This window comes from Mixophyes fleayi, chromosome 9 (assembly GCF_038048845.1).
Source record: "Mixophyes fleayi isolate aMixFle1 chromosome 9, aMixFle1.hap1, whole genome shotgun sequence".
Taxonomy (NCBI): Eukaryota; Metazoa; Chordata; class Amphibia; order Anura; family Limnodynastidae; genus Mixophyes; species Mixophyes fleayi.
The window spans coordinates 92,668,300-92,693,259 of NC_134410.1; the positions used below are offsets into that span (position 1 = coordinate 92,668,300).

At 40.6% G+C, this 24,960-nt stretch overlaps 1 protein-coding gene across 1 annotated transcript in view; it reads left to right on the plus strand.

The window, feature by feature from the left end:
• LOC142100834 (gamma-aminobutyric acid receptor subunit beta-4-like) overlaps positions 1–24,960 on the plus strand; it is a 586,661-nt gene that overhangs the window by 553,550 nt on the left and 8,151 nt on the right. The window contains exons 7-8 of the mRNA XM_075184680.1: positions 16,029–16,181; positions 16,349–16,605. Of these exons, the coding sequence (XP_075040781.1) occupies positions 16,029–16,181; positions 16,349–16,605 (410 nt within the window). The remainder of the gene's footprint in view (positions 1–16,028; positions 16,182–16,348; positions 16,606–24,960) is intronic.

Sequence of the window (24,960 nt, forward strand, 5' to 3'; positions counted from 1 at the left end):
CAGCAGGCAGACAGGGGCAGGAGTGTGACAGCGGGCAGACAGCGGGGCAGACAGAGGGGCAGGAGTGTGACAGCGGGCAGACAGGGGCAGGAGTGTGACAGCGGGGCAGACAGAGGGGCAGGAGTGTGACAGCGGGCAGACAGAGGGGCAGGAGTGTGACAGCGGGCAGACAGCGGAGCAGACAGAGGGGCGGGAGTGTGACAGCGGGCAGACAGCGGAGCAGACAGAGGGGCAGGAGTGTGACAGCGAGCAGACAGAGGGGCAGGAGTGTGACAGCGGGCAGACAGAGGGGCAGGAGTGTGACAGCGGGCAGACAGAGGGGCAGGAGTGTGACAGCGGGCAGACAGAGAGGCAGGAGTGTGACAGCGGGGCAGGAGTCTGACAGCGGGCAGACAGAGGGGCAGGAGTGTGACAGCAGGCAGGCAGACAGCGGGGCAGGAGTGTGACAGCGGGCAGACAGAGGGGCAGGAGAGTGACAGCAGGGCAGAGGAGGGTGACAGCGGGCAGAGGAGAGTGACAGTGGGGCAGAGGAGGGGGACATCATGAGAGGAGTGGAGGGGGACAGGGGCAGAGGAGGAGGACAGTGTGAGTGGGGCAGTGGAGGGGGACACAGCGTGAGAGGGGCAGTGGAGGGGGATACAGTGTGAGAGGGGCAGTGGAGGGGGATACAGCGTGAGAGGGGCAGTGGAGGGGGACACAGCGTGAGAGGGGCAGTGGAGGGGGACACAGCGTGAGAGGGGCAGTGGAGGGGGACACAGCGTGAGAGGGGCAGTGGAGGGGGACACAGCGTGAGAGGGGAAGTGGAGGGGGACACAGCGTGAGAGGGGCAGTGGAGGGGGACACAGCGTGACAGAGGGCAGAGGGGGTGACAGCGTGACAGAGGGCAGAGGAGGGGGACAGCGTGACAGTGCAGAGGAGGGGGACAGCTAGACAGTGCAGACGAGGGGGGGACATCGTAAGAGATGGCAGAGGAGGGGGACATCGTGAGAGAGGGCAGAGGAGCGGGGACACCGTGACAGAGAGCAGAGGAGGGGGGACAGCGTGACAGAGGGCAGAGGGGGCAGTGTGAGAGAGGGCAGTGTGTCTGGATGCAGAGGGGCAATTTGTCTGGATGCAGAGGGGGCAGTGTGTCTGGATGCAGAGGGGGCATTTTTGCATACAACTAAATAAGTATCGGTACTCTCCCACCCGCTCCAAATCCAAATCTAGGCCGAACGTCATCGTGACGTTGTCGGATCTCGGGGCTCGGTTCTCGCGATACTTCAACATTATAAATACACGCCTCCACAGCAATCCATCGCCATTTGACAGAGGGAGAGAGCAGGGTGTAGTCAGAGGTTGATTAGAGCAGGGACAGAGAATCCAATATTCTTCTTGCAATTGCTCTAAAAAAAATCGCTAGAGAAGAGAGGAGGATAGAGGTTTATTTTTTTTTTTTAATATTTGGCACTCCTTAGTGCTTTTGGGGTGTCCCCCATAATTGTGCATAAATACTTCTAGCTGTTAAAAGTCAAATCTGTCAGCAGTATCTACCAACTAATTTTTAGCACTCCCCAGTGCTTTTGGGGTGTCCCCCATAATTGTGCATAAAAATTTCTGGCTGTCAAAAGTCATATCTGTCAGCAGTATCTACCAGCTAATTTTTAGCACTCCTTAGTGCTTTTGGGGTGTCCCCCAAAATTGTGCATAAATATTTCTGGCTGTCAAAAGTCAAATCTGTCAGCAGTATCTACCAGCTAATTTTTAGCACTCCTTAGTGCTTTTGGGGTGTCCCCCAAAATTGTGCATAAATATTTCTGGCTGTCAAAAGTCATATCTGTCAGCAGTATCTACCAACTAATTTTTAGCACTCCCCAGTGCTTTTGGGGTGTCCCCCCATTGTTGTGCATAAATATTTCTGGCTGTCAAAAGTCATATCTGTCAGCAGTATCTACCAACTAATTTTTAGCGCTTCCCAGTGCTTTTGGGGTGTCCCCCCTAATTGTGCATAAATATTTCTGGCTGTCAAAAGTCATATCTGTCAGCAGCATCTTACCAAATAATTTTTACCACTACAAGTGCTTTGCGCTCAGAATGGATTCAAAGCAGTCCACATATGATCAGAATGAGCAACCAGGTTCTGTCACCAGTCCTGATGTTAGTGTTCCCAGTACGTCATCTGGCCAAGGCGATGTCAAACAACAGAGTGTTTCCAAATCAGTGCAAAAAACAAAAACCCAAAACAAATGTACTGTGTTGAAGCGAAAAAGAAGTGTTACTGAGCAAAAGTTAAGTGCCGATAAAAAAAAAAAAATTGCCAACATGCCATTCTACACACGCAGTGACAAAGAGAGAATGAGGCCTTCACCTTTGGCTATTAGTGGCAGATCCAAAAATGTTACCGAGCCTACAAGTGGTGCACAACTACTGTTACGCGTCAAAGCCGAGCTGCAAGATAACAGTAAGGCATTGGAGGATAATTTTTGCTCTGAATCAGAAATGACACCGATCCCTGTGGAGAGTCCATCCAACAGTGGTATGTCTAATCGTGAGCATTCTGTTAGCGTACCCATAAAGAAGGGCCCTTTCAGCAGTTCTGCTGATGTGTACCGGAACAGCCCGAATGTAGCCGGTGATACACAAATTGAGGATGCCACTTTGGAAATAGAAGAGGATGAGGGGAAGATTTATGGAGGTGATGAGGGCGCTAATGAGGATGTTGATGATTATGATGCAGACAGATACCAAATTGCCTTTCTCAATTTCTATTTATATTCTAGATTATATAACGGCTGAATAGTTTTCTATTTTATTCCTAGTGAAGAGGGGATCTGATGCAGACAGATACCAAACTTCCTTTGTCCATTTCTTTGTATATTCGAATTTCTAGTTCTACAGTCTATGCAGGCTGCTTTTTTTATATTCAACTACAAGTGCAGGGCGGGGGGGACGACGATTAGATAGCCACCAAAGTACTGTGGTCCATTTAATTTTACTTTCTAGCTCCACGGTCTGTGCAGGCTGCTTTTTTTATATTCAACTACAAGTGGAGGGCGGGGGGGGGCATAGATAGCCACCAAAGTACCGTTGTCCATTTAATTTTACTTTCTAGCTCCACAGTCTGTGCAGGCTGCTTTTTTAATATTCAACTACAAGTGTAGGGTGTAATATGCACCCAAAGACGATGGCTACATTGCCAATAATCAAAGATGGAGGAGGTAGACAACCAGGTTTGACTGTATAATTTGCAGACAAGTGTTCGCATTAAGGACGGCCTACCAGGGATTAAACTGTTTTTTTTATAATTTATTAGCTTTAGAATTACCTCACTTATCTAAGAAACTGGTGAAGCACTAAATTAGGTTATTTTAGACCAATTTTTTTTTTTTTTTTTTCAAAAATAGCAAAACAAAACCAAACAAAAAAAACCCAAAACCAAAATACGAAGGTAATCCAGATCCAAAACCGAATACAAAACAAAACACGGGGGTCAGTGACCATCTCTAGTATATATATATGTGTGTATATGTATATATATATATATATATATATATATATATATATATATATATGTGTGTATATATATATATATATATATATATATATATACATATATATTAGAGATGGGCAGGCTCAGTTCCCTGAGAACCGAACCCACCCGAACTTTGCCTATCCGAGTACCGAGCTGAGCAGGCTCGGTACTCTCCCGCCCGCTCGGAATCCAAATCGAGGCCGAACGTCATTGTGACGTCGTTGGATCTCGTTGCTCGGGTCTCGCGATAGTTGAAATCCATAAATACCCGTCTCCACAGCAACCCATCGCCATTTGACAGAGGGACAGAGCAGGGTGTAGTCACAGGCAGATTAGAGCAAGGCCAGAGAATATACCTTATTCTTCATCCAATTTTGATAACAATTCTGATAACAAATGATAGAGAAGAGAGGAGGATAGAGGAGTCTTTTTTTTTTTCAATATTTGGCACTCCAAGTGTCCCCTATTCTTTTGCATTATTATTTCTGGCTGTCAAAAGTCCTGTGTGTCAGCAGTCTAAAAAAATTACATTTAGAACTCCAAGTGCTTTTGGGGTGTCCCCCATTCTTTTGCATTAATGTTTCTGGCTGTCAAAAGTCCAGTTTGTCAGCAGTCTCAAAAATTAAGATTTAGCACTCCCAAGTGCTTTTGGGGTGTCCCACATTCTTTTGCATTAATATTTCTGGCTGTCAAAAGTACTATTTTTCAGCAGTCTAAAAACATTTGTAGCACTACAAGTGCTTTGGCCTCATAACGGATTCAAAGCAGTCCACATATGAGCAGAATGAGCAACCAGGTTCTGTCACCAGTTCTGATGGTAGTGTTCCCAGTACGTCATCTGGGAAAGGCGATGTCAAACTACACAGTCTTTTGAAATCAGGCAAAAAAACACACCAATTTTTTTTTTACCATGTTGAATCGAAAAAGAAGTGTAACTGAGGAAAAGTTAAGTGCCGATAAAAAAAAAATTGCCAACATGCCATTCTACACACGGAGTGGCAAAGAGAGAACGAGGCCTTCACCTTTGTCTATTAGTGGCAGATCAAAAAATTTTACCGAGCCTACAAATGGTGCACAAGTACTGTTACGCGTCAAAGCCGAGCTGCAAGATAACAGTAAGGCAGTAAAGGATAATGTTTGCTCTGAATCACAAATGAAACCAATCCCTGTGGAGAGTCTATCCAACAGTGGGATGTCTAATCGTGAGCATTCTGTTAGTGTACCCATAAAGAGGGACCCTTTCAGCAGTTCTGCTGATGTGTGCCTGAACAGCCCGAGTGTAGCCGGTGATGCACAAATTGAGGATGCCACTTTGGAAATAGAAGAGGATGAGGGGGAGATTTGTGTAGGCGATGAGGGCGCTAATGAGGATGTTGATGATGATGAGGTTGTTTGTGTCAGTCCTACACCAGTGGCAGCAGTTCTGGCACGTGACAAGAAAAAGGCCATTGTCATGCCTGGCCATAAAACAAAAAATCCACTTCTTATGTGTGGAATTATTTCTACCCCAATCCAGACAACAACTGTATAGCCATTTGTAGTGTATGTCAAGCCACAGTCAGTCGAGGGAGGGACCTTAACCATCTTGGAACCTTTTCTATGTTACGCCATTTGACGAGAGTTTATGGCAAAGTGTTGGGAAAAGCTGAAAGTCCTTCCAAAAAAATTACAAGCACTCCATCATCAGCTAGGACCCTTCGGTCACCGACATCCCGACGGCTACAAAATACACTCACCACACCATCATTCATCAATATCCTCAGTAGCGCTTACAGTTAGCCCTGCATCCCACTTATTAAGGCTGGATGACTCCTGCACTATTATTGATTCCTCTGAAGAAAGCATTAGTCCCACTGCTGCTGCTGCTGTTGCTGCTGCTGGGGGTGAATCGTCAGCCCAGAGGAAGGCCATGAAAAAGTGCAGTCCTACATTTCAACAATTAACTGTGAAACAATCATTTGCTAGGGGAAGCAAATATGACAGCAGTCACCCAGTCGCCAAGCGAATCACAGACGCCATGGCTGCCATGTTAGTGTTGGCCCGTAAGATTTCAGGGATTCGCCCACAGCATGTAGGAGATTGCAGCAGCACCAAGAGCATTTTAATTTGCCCTGCCACCAACTTAAGCAGGAGGTGGTAACTAGGTGGAATTCCACCCTATACATGCTGCAGAGGATGGAGGAACAGCACAAAGCCATCCAAGCGTATTGCACAAGCCATGACATTGGGAAAGGAGGGGTCATGTATTTCACTCTTGCACAGTAGGGAATCCTTTTAGTGCTGTGCAAGGTGCTGAAACCATTTGAAGTTGTGACGTGTGAGGTGAGTGCAGATTCTGCTAGTTTGAGCCAAGTCATTACTTTAATTAGACTATTGGAAAAGCAGCTTGAGAAACTAAGGGAGGAGATGAAAGCAAGCAATTACGCAAAGTATGTTGGCCTTGTCGATCAAGTACTTAATTTGCTTCATAATGATTCTCGAGTTATTAAGATCTTGAGCTCGGATCAGTACCTTTTGGCCACTGTGCTTGATCCAAGGTTTAAGACCTACATTAAGTCTTTGCTTCAAAATGAACGAGATGTGAACTTTTGCAAGGAGCTATTGCTCAGCAAGTTGTCCGCTGAACTAGGCCTTGGCTTGACGACATGTCCTCCTTCAGTTTCTCAAGCAGCTGCTGCTCGTAAAATATTAAATTTTCCAAAAAAAAGCAGGGAGGACGCAGAGGGCGGACCAGAACAGTTTAACATCTGGGCTGGTTTGAAGGATTTTTCAAAAAAATGTGTGACCTTGCCCATAACTCCATCCAATATGAGTATTAACATGCAAAGGATGGTGGAGGATTACTTTCAAGAGGTAATTGATATGGAAGTGTCAGACAGTACCTTTTCTTACTGGGAAGAAAAGCAGGCCATTTGGAAACCCATGTACAAACTTGCTTTGCAATACTTAAGCTGCCCACCCTCCAGTGTGTACTCTGAACGAGTGTTCAGCACAGCAGGGAACTTAGTCACCGGTTACTTCCCAAAAATGTGGAGAAAATGATGTTTATAAAAATGAACTACATCTTCCACGAGGAAGGCCTTCACCATCCAAGACATCCAAGCACTGACTGTTCTCTAATGGCGGATTCAAGCGGCGATGAATTGATAGTCTGTGATGATGACATACACACTGATGAGGGTGAGGATGAAGCTGAAGATGACGATAACATCTTTTTAAAACTTTATATTTAAGTGTAGGGTGCAATCTACCCCCAAAGAGGAAAGAGACTTGGGGCATTTCCATATCACGTACTGTCTTGAAAGGCTGCTGTTTGGGCAATTTCTCCTTAAGGGTAGGGTGTCATACACAGAGTGACCCCAAACTGCCTTTGTCCATTTCTATTATTATTGTACAGTCTATAACGGCTGAATTTTTGAGTATTTTCCACAAGTGGAGGGGGGCCTATAGAGACAGAAACCAAACTGCCTTTGTCCCTTTTAATTAATATTGTACAGTCTATAACGCCTGAATTTTTTGGTATTTTATACAAGTGGAGGGGGGCCTATAGTCTCTATATAGAAACTAAACTGCCTTTGTCCATTTCTTTATATATTTAACTATAAGTGTAGGGTGTAATATACATCCAAAGACAATGGCTGCATTGCCAATATGCATAGATGGCGAGGAAGACAATCTGGTTTGTGTGTAGAATTAATGAAGGCCTACCAGGAATAAACTGTTTTTTTGATAATTTATTAGCTTTACAACTACATTACTTATCAAAGAAACAGGTGGAGCACTAAATTTGGTTCTTTTATGCCCATTATCAGTGATGTTTGAACAAAATAGCAAAACAAAACCAAGCAAAACCAAAACATGCAATGGCGGTTTGGCAAAACCAAAACCAAAACACGACAGTAATCCAGATCCAAAACCAAAACCAAAACCAAAATACGTGGGTCAGTGAGCATCTCTAGTTTCCATGCAACAATAATCCCTTTATTACATTCTTTACTATCAAGTATGTCTCATTATTAAACATTGGCTTTTTAAGAATAAAACACACAAATATTTTTTACAACTTCAAACTTATTTTTTACAAAAAAACAGGTGGAAAAAAAAGAATTAAAAAAATCTTACTTCAAACTAAATTATAAATATTTTTTAAATTAAATCTATATATATATATTTTTTTTTTGTATTCCTTTTTTTCTTGCTTTTGCACCTTGGGGAAAAAAGATATCATCAAAACATTGAAATCATCAAAACATTATTACATGTTGGAAACATATCTTTGCTCTATGGGTGTTGTTTGGTCTCACATTTTTAGCTCTGCAGAGTTCAGAAATGCTACATTAATATAAATTATCCTAAACACAGTACTAGCCAAAGCATTTGGATGTGCATTTTGGAGGCACATATAAATGTATTGTGGGGGGGTTTGCTCTATTTAAGGGCAAACGCTTATTAGGCTAAGTAATACACCTGTATAATAGCCTAATCCTAGGCCAAAAAGAGAATGCGCAAAATATTTATTGTTTAGGCCTATATTTTTTTGCAGAAGCAACACACAAAATTATACTACTAGACTATTTACTCAAGATACTTATGTTAGGACCTCCCCTTGGGCCTCATCATGGCCATTGTCATGAGCCTCCTGACTGTCCTCCTCCCTCATCTACTGTTGGTGGTGGAGATGATGGAGTTCTGTTTAAAGAAACATATGAGTATTAAAGTATAAATATGAAAGAAAAAAAAAAAGAAAAAAAAAATATATATAAATATATATATATATATATATATATATATATATATATATATATATATATATATATATTATACACACACACTATATGGACAAAGGTGTTTGGCCAAACCCGTTAATTATTGAATTAAGGTGTTTCAGTCATATCCGTTGCCGGAGGTGTATAAAATCAAATACCTAGCCATGCAGTCTCCATTTGCAAACATTTGTGATACAAAATGGGTCATTCTGAAGAGCTCAGTGACTTCAATTGTGGTTCTGTGGTAGGATGCCACCTTAGCAATACGACGGTTCTTGAAATTTCATCCTTGCTTTATATTCCACAGTCAACTGTAAGTGATATTATTAGAAATTGGAAGCGTTTAAGAACAACAGTCATGAAAGCGGAAGACCACGTAAAATCACAGAGTGGGGACTGCTAAGGTACATGGTGCGCAAAAGTTGCCAATGCTCTGCTGATTCCATAGCTGAAGAGTTCCAAACTTCCAATGGCATTAATGTAAGCACAAAAACTGTGTGGCGGGAGCTTAATGTAATCATCATCATCATCATCATCATTTATTTATATAGTGCCACTAATTCCGCAGCGCTGTACAGAGAACTCATTCACATAAGTCCCTGCCCCATTGGAGCTTACAGTCTAAATTCCCTAATATAGACACACACTCACACAGACACAGACAGACAGAGAGGGAGAGATTAAGGTCACTTTTGATAGCAGCCAATTAACCTACCAGTATGTTTTTGGAGTGTGGGAGGAAACCAGAGCATCCGGAGGAAACCCACGCAATCACAAGGAGAACATACAAACTCCACACAGATAAGGCCATGGTCGGGAATCAAACTCATGACCCCAGTGCTGTGAGGCAGAAGTGCTAACCACTAGGCCATATATATAATGGGTTTCCTTGGCCGAGCAACTGCATGCAAGCTTCACATCAATAAGACCAATGCCAAGCGTCCGATGGAGTGGTGTAAAATACACCAACACTGGACTTTGGAGCAGCGGAAACGTGTTCTGTGAAGTAATGAATTACACTTCTCTGTTTGGCAGTCAGATGTGTGAGTCTGGGTTTGACTGATGCTGGGAGAATGTTGCCTGCCTGACTAAGTTATGTCAGCTGTGAAGTTTGGTGGAGGAGGGATAATGTTATGTGGCTGTTTTTCAGGGTTTGGGGCTAGGCTACTTATCTTCAATGAAGGGCAATCTTAATGCTTCAGCTTGCCAAGTCATTTTGGACAACGCTGTGCTTCCAACTTTGTGACAACAGTTTGGGGAAGGCCCTTTTCTATTCCAACATGACTGTGCCCCAGTGCCCATAGCAAAGACTACAAAAACATGGTTTCAGTTTGTTGTGGAAGTACTTGACTGGCCCGCACAGAGCCCTAACCTCAATCCCATCGAACACCTTTGGGATGAACTGGAACGGAGATTGTGAGCCAGGCCTTCTCGTCCAACATTATGTGTCTGACCTCATAAATACTCTACAGAATGAATGGGCCAAAAATCCCACAGAAACACTCCAACATCTTGTGGAAAGCCTTCCAAGAAGAGAGGAAGCTGTTAATACTGCAAAAAGGAGTCCAACTCCATATTAAAGTATATGTATTTGAATACAGTGTCATTACAGTCCCTGTTGGTGTAATGGTCAAGTGTCTAATAATTTTGTCCATATAGTGTATATAACATTTTTCCACCATCCACCATTGTGCATCTAAAAACACCTCTACATCAGGTGTTGTACTTTGTAGTATGAAGTGTATTACAAGTCACATTTCTATATATAATACCTTATCTTCTACATTGGGATATAACTACATGGTCCAGATAAAACTCTAATCGTTTCTATTTATTTTTCATAGTGAACTTACACCTGGCAATGTGCCTTCTGATTTCCACCAGGAGCTGCGTCTGTTTCCTACAGAATTCACTCCAGTGAAGCTGAAGCTGTGCAGTAAAACACTTGCTGAAAATATACACAATTTTGCAGGTCTATAGGCTGGATTGTGGATGAACTGTGCAGCAGGCAGTAAAAAATGGTCCTTGAGCTTAGTCAGGGCCTTCAGCTTCATCCTGGAGAAGCTAGCAGACCACAAATTCGCAGGACACATGTGGGTGTAGGTATGTAAGTTGCAGTTTCCTTCAAGATCATATCTAAAATGGCAGATACAACCTTCACTTGTTTATAATGAAGTTCCTGTTAAAACCTCATAATAGTAGGCCATGCCATCACAATTATGGCTGCTCACACACAAGAAATAGTGGGAGAATATTCTTCTGCAGACATTTGGTATTCTGCTGCATATCACTTTTTTACAATTTGAATCATGTCCCATTCTGAGGAAGAGGACCCAGGAATTAAACATCAGCAGCTCAACTTCGGCTACCAAGAGGTTGAGCTACTGGTGCAAATTGTGGTGGATATGCTGCACCACACTACTTGGCAGCTATCCCCCCTGTGAAGCATCTGGAAGGCTATAACCGAGAAGTTTGATGCTGTGACTCTTATTCACAGATCTATGAGTGAGGTGATAAAGAGGTAAGTGAGCTTAAATGTATTTCAAATATGCTATGCTCAGAATACATTTTAAAATGTTCATCTCCTTGCAATATTGTCGAACAGATAAATGTTGTGCAAGGCATGTGAAATAAAACACAAAACATGTACACAATCTATTTATAATTCCTTTGTGACCTATTTCATTTATTTCATTATGTTTATGGCTGTGTAACATTCTGTCATTATTGTGTAACGTTTAGAAAAAATATAGAGATAGATATCTATATGTACGCCTGCACCAGTATTTAGTAAATTTTTGGGACTATACATAGCAACATTCTAAAGCTTGGACATTTCACACGGGTTACAGGACTTTAACTTGCACCTTAAGGCCAAAATCAGAGATATCCTCAAACATGCAAGCGGTGCTGTCTGATGGCATCCTTGGACCTCTGCTCTTTGGAGTGCACAGCATTGGCCTGCTGGTGCAGGGTACCTGTGAGAGTCCTCTGCAAACCACGCAATAATCGCCTTCAGAAAATATCATATCATACATGCATTGACTAGTTTAATTAGTTTAATGATGTGACAAAATTATCTTGACACTCCCACCAACAATGATTATGTTCCTGTGTTTCAGCAATTCCACTTGGCTTCTTTAAAGGGTCAAGACAATTTTGCACGACCACCTCCTAAAGCCTAGTGCCCTAGACAGCAGCTGAGTCAGCCTATTAAATAATCAGGCTCTGTTGTCAAGTTAGCTATGTATTTTGTGTGGTGATCCCTTGGAAAATAACTAATTAAAAATAAAATGGATGTATATATAAAATTACCATAAAGTCAAAGAAATTAAGTTTGCACTTTATGCATATTGTCAATCCATTTAGTCCTTTTGTTTTTCTGTGAATGACCCCACATCTACACACATAAAAAAAGAAAACATTTCACGTGTGAAATTACTAATCTGTGTAATGAAGTTTACTATTAACTAATCTACATATATAATGCTCAATGTTGGACAAATCAGATTAGAATGTTTATAAGCAATATAAATCCATGGTATAGACTAAAACAAACGACTGCAATTTATTTTGTTGTTTCCGTTATGTGAGCTGTACATGGTGAAGATCCCAGTGAGGATGAAGATGAACCCTGTTCCGAGGACCCCCGTGACCATGAGGATGATCCATAGATGCTTCCGGAAAGCCCAACAACTACAGCTCTATTTCCAGAGAGTAAACTTATGACCCTCACACAACAAAATTTTAGCCACATACATGCAAACAGCAGCAATATGCAAAATTGAAAGTGAGCACCTAAAGGAAATTAATTATACATTTTAAAAATGTCTGTCGCAATAATTAGATATTTGGATAAACAGAGTGGAGTGATACCAGCCCCTGAGGCATCTGCTGCGTCTGGGGAGCCTGAGCAGGAAGAGCCAGAATCTGTACCATCTGATTCTATGCCTGCTCCGTCACCTATTTGTTGATGCACCAGCACTCAGAACATTAGATCAAGGGGACTGCACAGATCAAAATTATATTTTGTGTATCACTATTGCTTGTGTGCGTTACTATTTTGCCTGTTTGTTCAACAAAATGCACTATTTTGAACAAAAAAATGTTTACATTGTTTTTTTGTCCATTTATTGTAAGCATTACATGTTAAGTAAACCCAAAAAGAAAATAAAAAATTGCTTGAAATCACATATACCTTGTGACTCTGGATAACCAGCATTGACATCATCTTCCTCCTGGCCAACAACCTTGGCATCTTCCAACCATGGAACCCCAATATTGTGAAATGTCACACACAGAGCTATAATGTTGAACATAATATCTGGCACATTCATAAGGGTTCCCCCAGGTTGGGCAAGGCATGGTGCAATGCAGAGTGTTGTTATAATTTTGTAAATGTTCCAAACAAACCTTTCTAAAAGTCAAGGGTATTTAGGAACAAAAATGGCATAACAATAAACAGTAAAAAGCAGTATGTATATATATATATAGTTCAATTCCCGACCATGGCCTTATCTGTGTGGAGATTGTAAGTTCTCCCCGTATTTGCATGGGTTTCCTCCGGGTGCTCCGGTTTCCTCCCACACTCCAAAAACATACTGGTAGATTAATTGGCCGCTATCAAAATTGACCCTAGTCTGTGTGCATGTGTGTGTGTGTGTGTATGTTAGTGAATTTAGTCTGTAAGCTCCAATGGGGCAGGGACTGATGTGAATGAGTTCTCTGTACAGCGCTGCGGAATCAGTAGCGCTATATAAATAAATGATGATGATATATGTGTGTATATATATATATATATATATATGTGTGTGTGTGCATAAATATATATATGTATATATATATATATATATGTATGTATGTATATATATATATGTGTGTATATATATATATATATATATATATGTAAATATATTTATATATATGTATATATATATGTGTGTGTATATATATGTGTATATATATATATATATATATATGTTTATATGTATATATGTATGTATATATATATATATATATATATATGCATACTGTATATGTATATATATATATATATATATATATATATATATTTATATATATATATAAAATTATTGGAAAAGACTGCACTCACATCTTCAAATAGATCCTCTTTGGGGTGCTCCACAATAGCTTCTATTTCCATAGTAGCTAGTACATATTCAAAAAATAGAGAGTGCACTCACCATTTAAAACGGATTGATTATTCTTTATTTTCAATCCAGTTACTTTATGTTATAGTCAACGTTTTGGTCTTACATCCAGACCTTTTTCAAGACAGATTTTCATTGAACAGCAGACAAAAAAAGCATAGACAATGTCTATGCTTGTTTTGTCTGCTCAAGAATAATCTATTTGTTTTAAATGGTGAGTGCCTTCTCTATTTTCTGCATATATATATATATATATATATATATATATATATATATATATATATACATAATATTAATTTCCAATCATTTCCTGTCAATTTTTGTCAAGTGACAAGAACACTGCTACCCCTACCGTTTCTGTATGAGCAATGACACTGAGCAATGGCACTGGAGACTGGAGAGTGACAAGAACACTGCTACCCCTGTTACTGTGTGAGCAATGGCACTGGATCTCTGGGGAGGGTGGTACTTATGAAATCCAAAACCTGTTAGATCCAACAACGCAATGCTGACGCATTGCCTCTATTCAGATACGAGGACACGCAAAAGAAACAAGCTGGCTCGCTAGCCTACTCAGATCCCCAGTGGGTTTTCAGAAATTTATTTGTATAAATCAATTCAGACATTTCTCTTAACATTTCTTTACACTCAGTTAAGATTGTGTTTGTTAAGCATGAGTCTGAATTCATCATATTATTTATTACATCTGGTAGTCAATGAGTGCCTGACTTTTGATTGAATCTTGTATGTAAGGGAAAGAGACCACTGTTGTGTGCTGCTCTTGCGTCATTGGAATAGAGCGCAGTTCCTTTACCTCTTTCCTAGATCTGATACTCATATTCAGGACTTCACATTATTATTTACAAAATGTACTGGCCATACACTTTGTTTTATTTTTTGCTAATTTTTTGGGCTGTTTTTAAATTTGTGTCAGTCTCTGCATTGAAGATTCCTTTGATAGACATTCATAATCTGAGTTAGATTCTGCTTATATTAGACACGCATACTATCATCCACATATAGATCCCCATATGAGGTGAGCGTTTTATATATAAATCTGTTTGTATTTATTCTGAGATCTACAGTTATTTTTTCCCATATTTGTTGTATTTATGCCCAAAAAATTGATTATTTTAAATATTTGGTTAAAATAAAAACATTTTTTAACTCTTATCTAAGACGAGGACCGCCATTTTTCTTTTTTTATATATTTTTTTATATTTATTAATAATTTTTGCTTGTTCCCCTGGCGCACCTTACATTGTATCTGTTTAGTTTAATTATACAAGGAGTGGTACCCTTGCGCAGGTTTGCAACAGGAATTCTTAAGCTTGTTTAGCATATCGCAATTTACTGTCTACTTTGATACATCTCTATTGGGGTTTGAGCGTTCAAGATTATGTTATTGAATTTCTCCTAATTGCAAAGTGCTCTTTGTGGATCCCATATATTACATTGGTTTTGAATTAGTGCTTCGATATGGTTCGCCCAAAACATTTTAAGGAGCACATCTACTTCCTGTGGTTGGAAGAACCCCTAGGGTTGTGGAGAAGTGAAAAAATCTGAAGAGAGACGCAGTTCAACCTCCTATCCTTTTAACCCTCAAATTAAACGTAATATTTTTCTTGTAGATTGCTTGGTTTAGTGTTATTTACAGCTTAGACTAAACATTGGAGTCAGGGGACATGAGTACTGTCTTTAATGCATGTGGGACTTTTGCACGTGAGAAATGTTATATTACATGATTCAGAGTGTGATTAGAAATGCACCTTTCTGCAGAAGTGCAGTGTTTCCCATTAAAAATATCATGAGACTCACAAACACCAGCCTGGGGGTAAATGTATCAAGCTGAGAGTTTTTCGGCGTGTTTGAAAAGTGGAGATGTTGCCTATAGCAACCGATCAGATTCTAGCTATCATTTTGTAGAATGTACTAAATAAATGATAGCTAGAATCTGATTGGTTTTTCAAACCCGCTGGAAAACTCTCAGCTTGATACATTTACCCCCTGATCTGATACCAAATTCAAGTCCCTCTGCTCAGTGAAAGTGGCCCTGCACCCCTTTCTGCGACCACTCCACCACTCTCATCTTCATACTCTCGCTTTGCAAATTGAATTCACAAGTTTGCCCTGTTCCACAAAGTAGGCTGACCTCCGCTCAACTACTTCCCTCTTTTCCATGCAGATTTCTGCATTTCTACAAACACATATTGCTCTGCAAACCCATACACTGTATTAGAAATATAGGTGCATCAGTTTTTGATTTTAACATCAGTCTTTTTGTTCTTAAGAATTGGCCTCATTAGTCTGCACAGAGACAGGCCAGGTGTATTGACATACATTTAATATTTTTTAAATACACATACACATCCATATTATATTGCATATTGTTATGTTACCCATGATAGTTCATTATTGTTTATCATTTTTATGAACTATAGGTGAAGGTCAGTGCCATTTTATAAAGCATATGACAAGTATTGCCCAACATTCTATCCAGAGAAAAGGTATAGGATATAAAGAAAATATACCTCTTAGTCCTCACAGACAGAAGTTCTTTTACCTGTCCTATTTTTCCAGGTTCTTACCCACGCCTGTCATTGAGTTTCCGAATTAAGAGAAATATTGGATACTTCATTCTTCAGACCTACATGCCATCCATATTGATCACCATCCTGTCTTGGGTTTCCTTCTGGATTAATTATGATGCATCTGCAGCAAGAGTCGCACTGGGTATGTACTGTAAGGTAACACATTGTAGATATGGGAAGAGGATGTTCAGACAACACATGCCATAGATTTGAAATAGTACAAAATAGTGTATTTTGAGTCCCAGGAAATTTTATAAAAAGAATTTTATTTAGTAAGATGAGTTAATTGTTAATTCTTTTGTATTTCAGGAGTGACTACTGTACTCACGATGACAACTATAAACACCCACCTGAGAGAAACTTTACCTAAAATTCCATATGTTAAAGCTATTGATGTGTATCTTATGGGATGCTTCGTGTTTGTGTTCCTGGCTCTATTGGAATATGCCTTTGTTAACTATGTATTCTTTGGCCGGGGCCCTCAACAGCAGAAAAAGCTGAATGAGAGGACAAGCAAATCAAACAATGAACGTCATCGCTATGAGGAAAGGAGAGTAAGAGAGCAGGTAAGTGGTTATGACTACAAAATAAAAAGGTTTAATGTGAGTAGTAAATTACATGGGGGCATTGGCATTGTGCATTATCCACGTACTTTGCGAAAAATTCAAAATTTTTTAGAAATTGACATGGCTGGCGCATTAGTATGCTAATGCATTATCAGGAGGTGAATATGTGGGCAGATTAAAAAAAGGGTGAATTCATGGAGCAGTGAGAGTGGCCTACAAGTAATAATATTGTGTGTGTGTGTGTGTGTGTGTGTGTGCGTGTGTGTGTGTGTGTGTGTGTGTGTGTGTGTTTGTGATTGAAGGAAGGATGCAACAATATAAGGAAAGGAAAGGAAAGCAAAAGAAAATCAGTAACTTTGTACCTGGGTGAAACCATGTTGCATTGGAGGGTGAGGTAAATTTAAAATGTAATGACAGATTTATAGTTAGGGGGTAGAGCATGTCCTAGATCAACTTTAAATTTCAGTGTACAAATAAAGTTATCAAGTATTTGTGTGCCACATGAAAAATCAGCCAGTATTTATCTTATGTGCAAAATAATAAACTCATTTGCACCCCTTGCATTGTAACATGGTTTTGTCTAGGAGAAAACTTACTCATTTTTTGCTTTACTTTCCTTAATGAATCAGGCCCAATATATGGAAATGGGATTAGATAGACATAGGATTTGGGTATGTACAAAATGCTGGATGTGTAAGTAAAATACATGTATTGCCAGAGATAGAGAACTGAAAGATTAAGATGTAAGGGAATTACAGCGATGGAATTTATCAAATTCCATCACTATTCCATCAATATCATTTCAAAGGGGCAGACAGTGAAATAAACAATTGGGGCCAAGTTTATTGAAGGATATGTGAGCAATTTGAAGCAGGAATTAAGATAACTTCTGGAAGCAGGGTCTTAGCCACAGGGATATGTACGAAATTGCAGTTATCAATGAAATAATAACATATAATTTCATGCATTTCTATATTGTGAATGCACTATCATATAATTTATTTTTTTGATAGTTTTTTTATTTCTTAGTGCAAGAATAAATAAAACAATAATTTGAGTTGAATACTTAAAGAACAATGATAAAGAAATATCATATAATCCTATAGTAATGCTAGGTAGCCCATCAAATACATTAATAGGTAGATAAGTGGAGGTCAGTGGAGGAAAGAGCAGCAAGAAAAAAAAACAATGAAAAGAGAATGATGAGAGGGAGAGGGAGTGTGAGAGGGAAAAGAGGGAGAAGACAAGATAGAAATAAATATCTTTTTGCGAAGAAAAATAAATTAAGTAAAATATAGAATAGATTGGTGCTTTTCAATTGGGAACCAACACAGTAATAAAACAACACTGGGTATTAACATACAGACAAATCAGTAAGTGGGTTCTGCTCGCAAGCTTACAATATATAGGAAAACAAGAATTTGATAAATTGATTTAAATGCCACTTATTGCAAAGTGGTTCTGCCAAATAGCAAAAGAAAAAAAAAGTGCTTAGTGAGTCTATGTGATCCAATCAGGGTTTAGAGGGTTTATTAATGATTATTATGGGCATCACAGTGACTAAGTGGTTAGCACTTCTGCCTTACAGTACTGGGGTCAGTTTGATTCCCGACCATGGCCTTATCTGTGAGGAGTTTGTATGTTCTCCCCGTATTTGCGTGGGTTTCCTCCGGGTGCTCCGGTTTCCTCCCACACTCCAAAAACATACTGGTAGGTTAATTGGCTGCTAACAAATTGACCCTAGTCTGTGTGTCTGTGTATGTGTGTGTGTGTGTTAGGGAATTTAGACTGTAAGCCCCAATGAGGCAGGAACTGATGTGAGTGAGTTCTCTGTACAGCGCTGTGGAATTAGTGGCACTATATAGATAAATGATGATGATGATGATGATGAAGATGATTATTACAATAAATGTAAATTTGAATGTACTGTGCAAAGTGGAATTATTCCTAGGGAGCTTAAGAACAGGTCTTGGGAATTTATTAATGTTTGAAGGTTTGGAGTTTTGGGGTAAGTCATTTTGTGTGAGAGAGGGAACTTTACAGAGTGGGTACAGCACAAAATAAGTCCTGCAACCGGGAATGAGTGGGAAAGTGAGACTCAGATCTTGGGCAGAGTGGAGGGGTCAAGTTGGGAGATATTTTGAGACATGGTAAGAGATGCATGCATTTAATTCAGTAAAATATAGGCACCAAATGTAGGGAGTGACAGAGCGAAGCAGCAGTAGAAGACCATTTTGCAAGGAAAACTAGTCTATCAGCTGCATTCAAAATAAATTGTAGAGATGCAAATCTGGTTAGGGAAGACTGGTGAGAAGGGAGCTGCAAGAGTCATTGCAGGTGATGATGAGTGCATGAATTAAAGATTTTGTATTATCTTGTCTGAGATATGTGCATATTCTGGAAATATTACTTAGGTTTGTGTAACAGAATTTGGATTGGATGTGGGGAATAAATGGAAGTCAAGAATATAATCTAGGCAGTGAGCTTAAGTGGTATGGTTTATTTGTGTGTTGTAAGCAGAAATAAGGATATCAAGTAGGCAGCTTCTGATTTCTGGTGGGTTTATTATTAGAATTGAACAAAAAGAATATAAAGGATGCACTAATGCTCTGAATATTGATATTGTTTTAGAGAGATTGTTGAAACTCATACATAAAACTTAACCTTTATTAGCTGTTGGTTACAGCGAAATATAAAAAATAAATAAACCTTAAAAACAAATGTGTGCTTTAAAATCTGCCGGATGAACCAAAACCATATAGTTAATTAAATATAGGGAATACACTATAGCAAGACTTGGAAGATTTGCTAAATATATGCAAATCAAATCTCAGATGAACAATCACTGATACTGGCTAGCAATGAGCCCATACACCTAATAGATAAATGAATCCTGTTTTACTATCTGCCTATCTTTTGCTACATAAAGCTGTAGCAAGGCTAAAGTGATATGCTAAATAAATATGCAAGTTAGGTCATAGATAAGCAAACACTGGTACAGGCTAACAATGAGCAATAAACCTAATGGGTAAATAGAACATGTGTTGCTATCTGCCTATCTATTGCTCCATCTGGCTGTGAGTTTGTCAGAGCGGATGCTGCGACAGCACAAGCTAGGATCTAATAAATAAATAAATAAATCATGTCTTGCTATCTGCCTGTCTGTTGCTCCCACTATCTTTGGATCTAATGGAGAAAACAGATTCTTGGGGGTAAATCTATTAAAGTCCGTTTTTTTCAACTCGCCGGAAATCGGCGAGTTGACAGCTAAAATTTAAAGCGGCGCTGGCTTGTAAAGGCAAGTTTGGCTTCTGGAAGATGTTGCTGCCGTTCACGGCCGCATTCAGGAAAATTTTTTATGAACCATGCCGTGTCTCTTCGGCCGCCTCTAGTCTTCTCAGACTGCGTCAGGGTTCCAAAACTCTTATCCAATATGTGATCCAATTCAGAACTTTGTCATTGGAACTTCAATGGAACAATGAGGCCTTAGTGGCCACCTTCTGGCAAGGCCTCGCTGAACGAATCAAAGATGTAATGCCACCCCAGGAGTTACCCTCTACACTTGATGCTCTTATCTCATTATGTCACAAGGTGGATATCATTATCGAGAAAGAGCATCTGACAGAGAATCTCCACGACGGGCTGTCAACAAACCTTCGTCTCGTCCCTTGTCTCCAAGTTCCTCTGACGAGTCGATGAAAGTTAGTCAAGACAAACTGTCTCCTAAGGAGAGACAGAGAAGAATCTCAAAGAAATTATGTATTTACTGTGGTGAACCTGGGCATCTTCTTGCTTCTTATTCCAAACAGCAGGAAAATGTCAAACCCTAACTTGTGATCAGGGAGTCAGGTTAGGAACGTTTAAATCCTCTCTTAGTATTCATTCATCCTTTATTTGTGCCACGCCTGTAATTCTCCATGGACCATTTGCTTCCAAACTGTCATCAGCACTATTGGACTCTGGGGCAGCTGGGAACTTTATTTCCTCCTTGGTGGTCAAATCTTTGTCTCTGCCCACCTGTCCAGTAGCTACACCTGTGGTCATTACCGTTATTGATGGAAGTCTGATTCCTAAAGGGAAGTTTCTATGCCGGATGGAACCTTTGTCCCTACAAATTGGTGTGTTACATTTTGAGAAAATCCCTTTTTACATATTGACATGCACCACCAGAATGGAGTGAGAGGAGAGAAAGAGAGACCAACGGTTGTACACTAATCACTAAAATAGTTTGGAGGCAAGGGGGGTGGGAACATGTGGTAGTTGAATACTTGAATTGAAGGTAGCTCCTCCATCTAATTTGGTATTATTGATTGTATTCAGAAATTTGGAGAAGTGTAGGTGCAACAATATTTTTTCACACCAGTTTGTTAAATAAAGGACCTGATTCATTGAGAGACACATACTGAGTGCAATGCGCGTTTGTAATGTGTGTTTGTTTTTAAAATACATGTAAATTGGGTATATGTACGTCCATATTCAAAAAGGAGTGGATCTAAAGATACCTGTGGTGATGAATACGGGTCTGCTCTAATGCACTAGACAAGACAGTGCAGGTTACTTCCAATACCCATGCAGAACATAAAATCACAAAAGAACGCACAGAAAAAAAATAATATAGACCTTAATGATAAAACATTAAAAAAGTGTTTTATTTTATTTAGGTTTTTACATGAATTACATGTATTATTAGTTTATGAATGTCTGCTGTACATTTTACAGATAGAATATTTAATCGTTCACATCAGTCCCTGCCACACGCACACACACAATATTATTACTTGTAGGCCACTCTCACTGTTACATAAATTCAACCTTTTTTTAATCTGCCCACATGTTCACCTCCTGATAATGCATTTGCATACTAAAGCCCCAGACATGTTAGTTTCTGAATTTGATTGCATCGTGAGGACCCATGTCTGGAACATGGCGTATAGGGACACCCCTTTCCTAATGCTCTGTCGACAGAACAATCATAGGGCTATGTGTAAGAGCGGTTTGTCACCAAAGTTACCACATGAAATTTACACTTTGACTATGCATAAAGTACTGACACGGACTGCAAGATGGGGAAAGTGTCATGTATTTTGACTGTCTGAGTACATCCACATGCCCGCTTACACCAACACCTAGCCATGGAGGCTACAGCCCTGTTCAACCACTTTTCATCATTTCAACAAGTTTGCTCCCTCTTTAAAGCTATTATGCGGTTCTTTATGTAGAATTTCACCCCCGACCAGTTCCAATCTTTCATTAGGGATGGATCAGCCATGAGGCACGCAACACAGTCTCGCTTTCCGGGCACTGGCATGTCCGTATAAACCGCATCAGGTATTTCTCCACAGCCTGGACCTCCTCTCTGTCCCAGGATTTTCTCTGCACTTCTTTGCAACCTGAAAGGAAGTAGAGTGGTCCATTATGGCTCTACAAAATATAGAGAAGGCAAAGTTCTTCTGCCTAACAAAACTGTGTGCTACACCTACCTGAGGAAGCCATGGCTGGGCAATGGTCCCGTGTTGCCAGGTCCATAGACCACCTCTCTTCTGACGTAGAAGTTTCAACTAAACGCTTGGCCACTTGTCCTTCTGTCATGGGGATTGCTCAAATCCGACATACCGCTCTGTAGTTGGATCGGTTCTGAAAAGAAACAGATATGTAAATGACAGAGGTAAAAGTCAAAAGCATACATCAGACACCAGATTTTCCACTTACCGTCCGAAACAATTTGCATCTCGTCCAAATTCTTGCCGTTGAATTCAGCCAGTCTGCCACTCTCGAGAGCCATTAACAGTTTGCTGATCTTGGCGAGTTAGAGGGTACCTTCTGGGAGGCGGTAATACTGCTGGTGTACCCTGATGTCATTCCAAGGAAGTCTGCCAACTGATCCAGTTCTGTGTCGTTTAGGTTGAGGACATTTGAGAGAGTCGCAATGTGCTTTCGAAGCTTTGTGGAAGACAGCATTTGGGGATGCTTGGCCCCACACTCTCAGGCAAACAGTTGTATCTAATCAGAGCCTTTGAAGTGTGACAAGGCAGCTGGTCTGGCGAACAAGACATTTTGGCTATCCACTCCAAATTTGTCATGCTTTTTTGCGAGAAGTTCCATTTCAGCTTGCATGGCTGGTGTCAGCAAGATGGGTGCTTTTCTTCCTTGTTTTCATTGGATTTCGAGTGAAGTGCCGGCAGAGCTTCCTCTCAACCTCGGAAAGCACTTGGGACACATCTTCGTGGAGATCCAAGGTATCTGTTGAGGAGAAGGTAGTCAGAAACATTTTTGAAACCTTCCCTTCCCTTCTTCGATTGAACAAGATCACCTGTGCCAGGGTGACTTTTGCAAGTAGTGCCCAGTAGTTAACAGTAGGCTCAGTGGATAGCCCACTTCGGTAGGCTTGCTGCTTCTCATCGAGGTACAAGTGCATCTTTTTCACATCTTCCGTGAAAGGTAAGAGCTGAGGCATGTTCCACTTGGACTTCTTAAGAGTTTTCAAGGCAGCCGAAGAGATCAACTCGTCCCATCTCGCCTCATATAGCTTCCTGAAATTTCGTGTGTTTTCAAATTCAGCAGTGCAGCCCTCTATGATGGCTTGGCACTCCACAATGCTTGCAATCTTTTTCAGGCCATGTCCGATCTTGATTGCCAGCAAGGTCATCTTACATGTACCTGTCTCCTCGTCATAGCCAACTATCAGCTTCACAGCATCTACTATGTGCAGAAAGTTCAATGGGGCGGTAAAGTCTTCCATCCTCTCCAAAGGGGTAGCTCTTCTGGCCTGTAGCAGTAGCCTGCCTATTTCTCTAAACTTCTGACAGATGTACTTATGCCTGCCAACATCTGATCCAACACAGCTGAACAGATGCTGTCCCATCTGCATGATGCATCAATAATTTTTTGACTGCGAGTAAGACTTCATCCTGGGTCATGTCCCTCAAGAGCCCCCAAAAAGCATTACTGGTGTCAGGTGGAACAGGCTGAGCAAAGGCAACAGTGACTGGACTCTTTTCTTGCCAGGTGTGAGCTTGTTGCCCCTTCGATTTAGCTTACGTCTCTTCATGTGTTTCCACAGTTATTTCATTGCAAACAAGCCCTAGCAGGCTACACAGTGCTTGATGCCTTCAGCATCCATCTCTTTGGAAGTTTGCACGGTACCAGAATGCCATGGCCTGCACCATGTGCTATTTGCATGCACCTTTCTTTCGAGTGCTTGGGAAATTGCAGGCCCAGGATACTTCAGTCTCATTGCGGGGAACAAGCTCTATGTGCTGGGCAATTTTTAAGAGGGGCTTCTCACAGTACAGGCAGTACTGCTTTTTGTTATACACCCTGGAGCAATTACTGTTTCTGGATGGCGTTTGAACAGACACTGCATCGTCTCTCCGACCCTCTGTGTTTAAAACACGGCTAGCAGAAGGTCGAGAATGGCCGCATATAGAACTCATCTCTGGGTACCTGCACTCTGCTGCACTGGTGGGCAACGGGGCATCACTGCTGGTGTTTGAACCGTTATCTTCCGAATTGTCAGGGGCATACTCATCTCCACTGCTCTCTGGGCTATAGTCAGAGCTACCGGTGGGCTCTGTCATGCTTCACTGTCCCCACTTTACCTTCAGCAGCAGACGGATTCGACTGTGTCTTTACCCGCTTGGTGTACAAAGCACCAGCAGGATGCAGACACTTCCTGTTCCTGCTTCTGCTATACATTTGGATGGAATGCTGGCTTCTAGTGGTGGGATGCACACACACTTTCTCCCCTTCACATTGGACACACGCACACTTTTGTTTCAACAAATGTGACTCCCGGGGACTTACCAGATTTTTATGCTGAGCGTATCAGCAAGGTCCCCTGCATTGATTTGCCTTGAGAAGCTTTGTAGGGACCTCAATTTTTGTCCCCACAGTGTTGGTGTGTAAACAGGTCAATTTCTCCACAAGCATATGAATGCAAGTACACACACACACACACACACACACACACACAATTTTCTAAGAAGCCAATTAACACAACAGTATATTTGGTATATGGTATTTTCGCATTTCACACTGGAATGCTTAATTAACCATCAGGCCTTGAGCGTTCCACCCTGGAATGCAAATCAGTAAACTGTCTCATAGGCATATTAAGGACATATAATAAGATGATTGTATATAAATATAAAGAACATATTGGGTCTGAATTATTAAGGAAGGTAGGGCAAAGAAATTAGTATGTTTTGTCCTGGACAAAACCATGTTACAATGCAAGGGGTACATATAAGTATATTATTTTGCACATAAGCTAAATACTGTCTGTTTTTTCATGTAGCACACAAATAATTGATAGCTTTATTTTTACATTTAACGTTGATCTAGGACATGACCTAC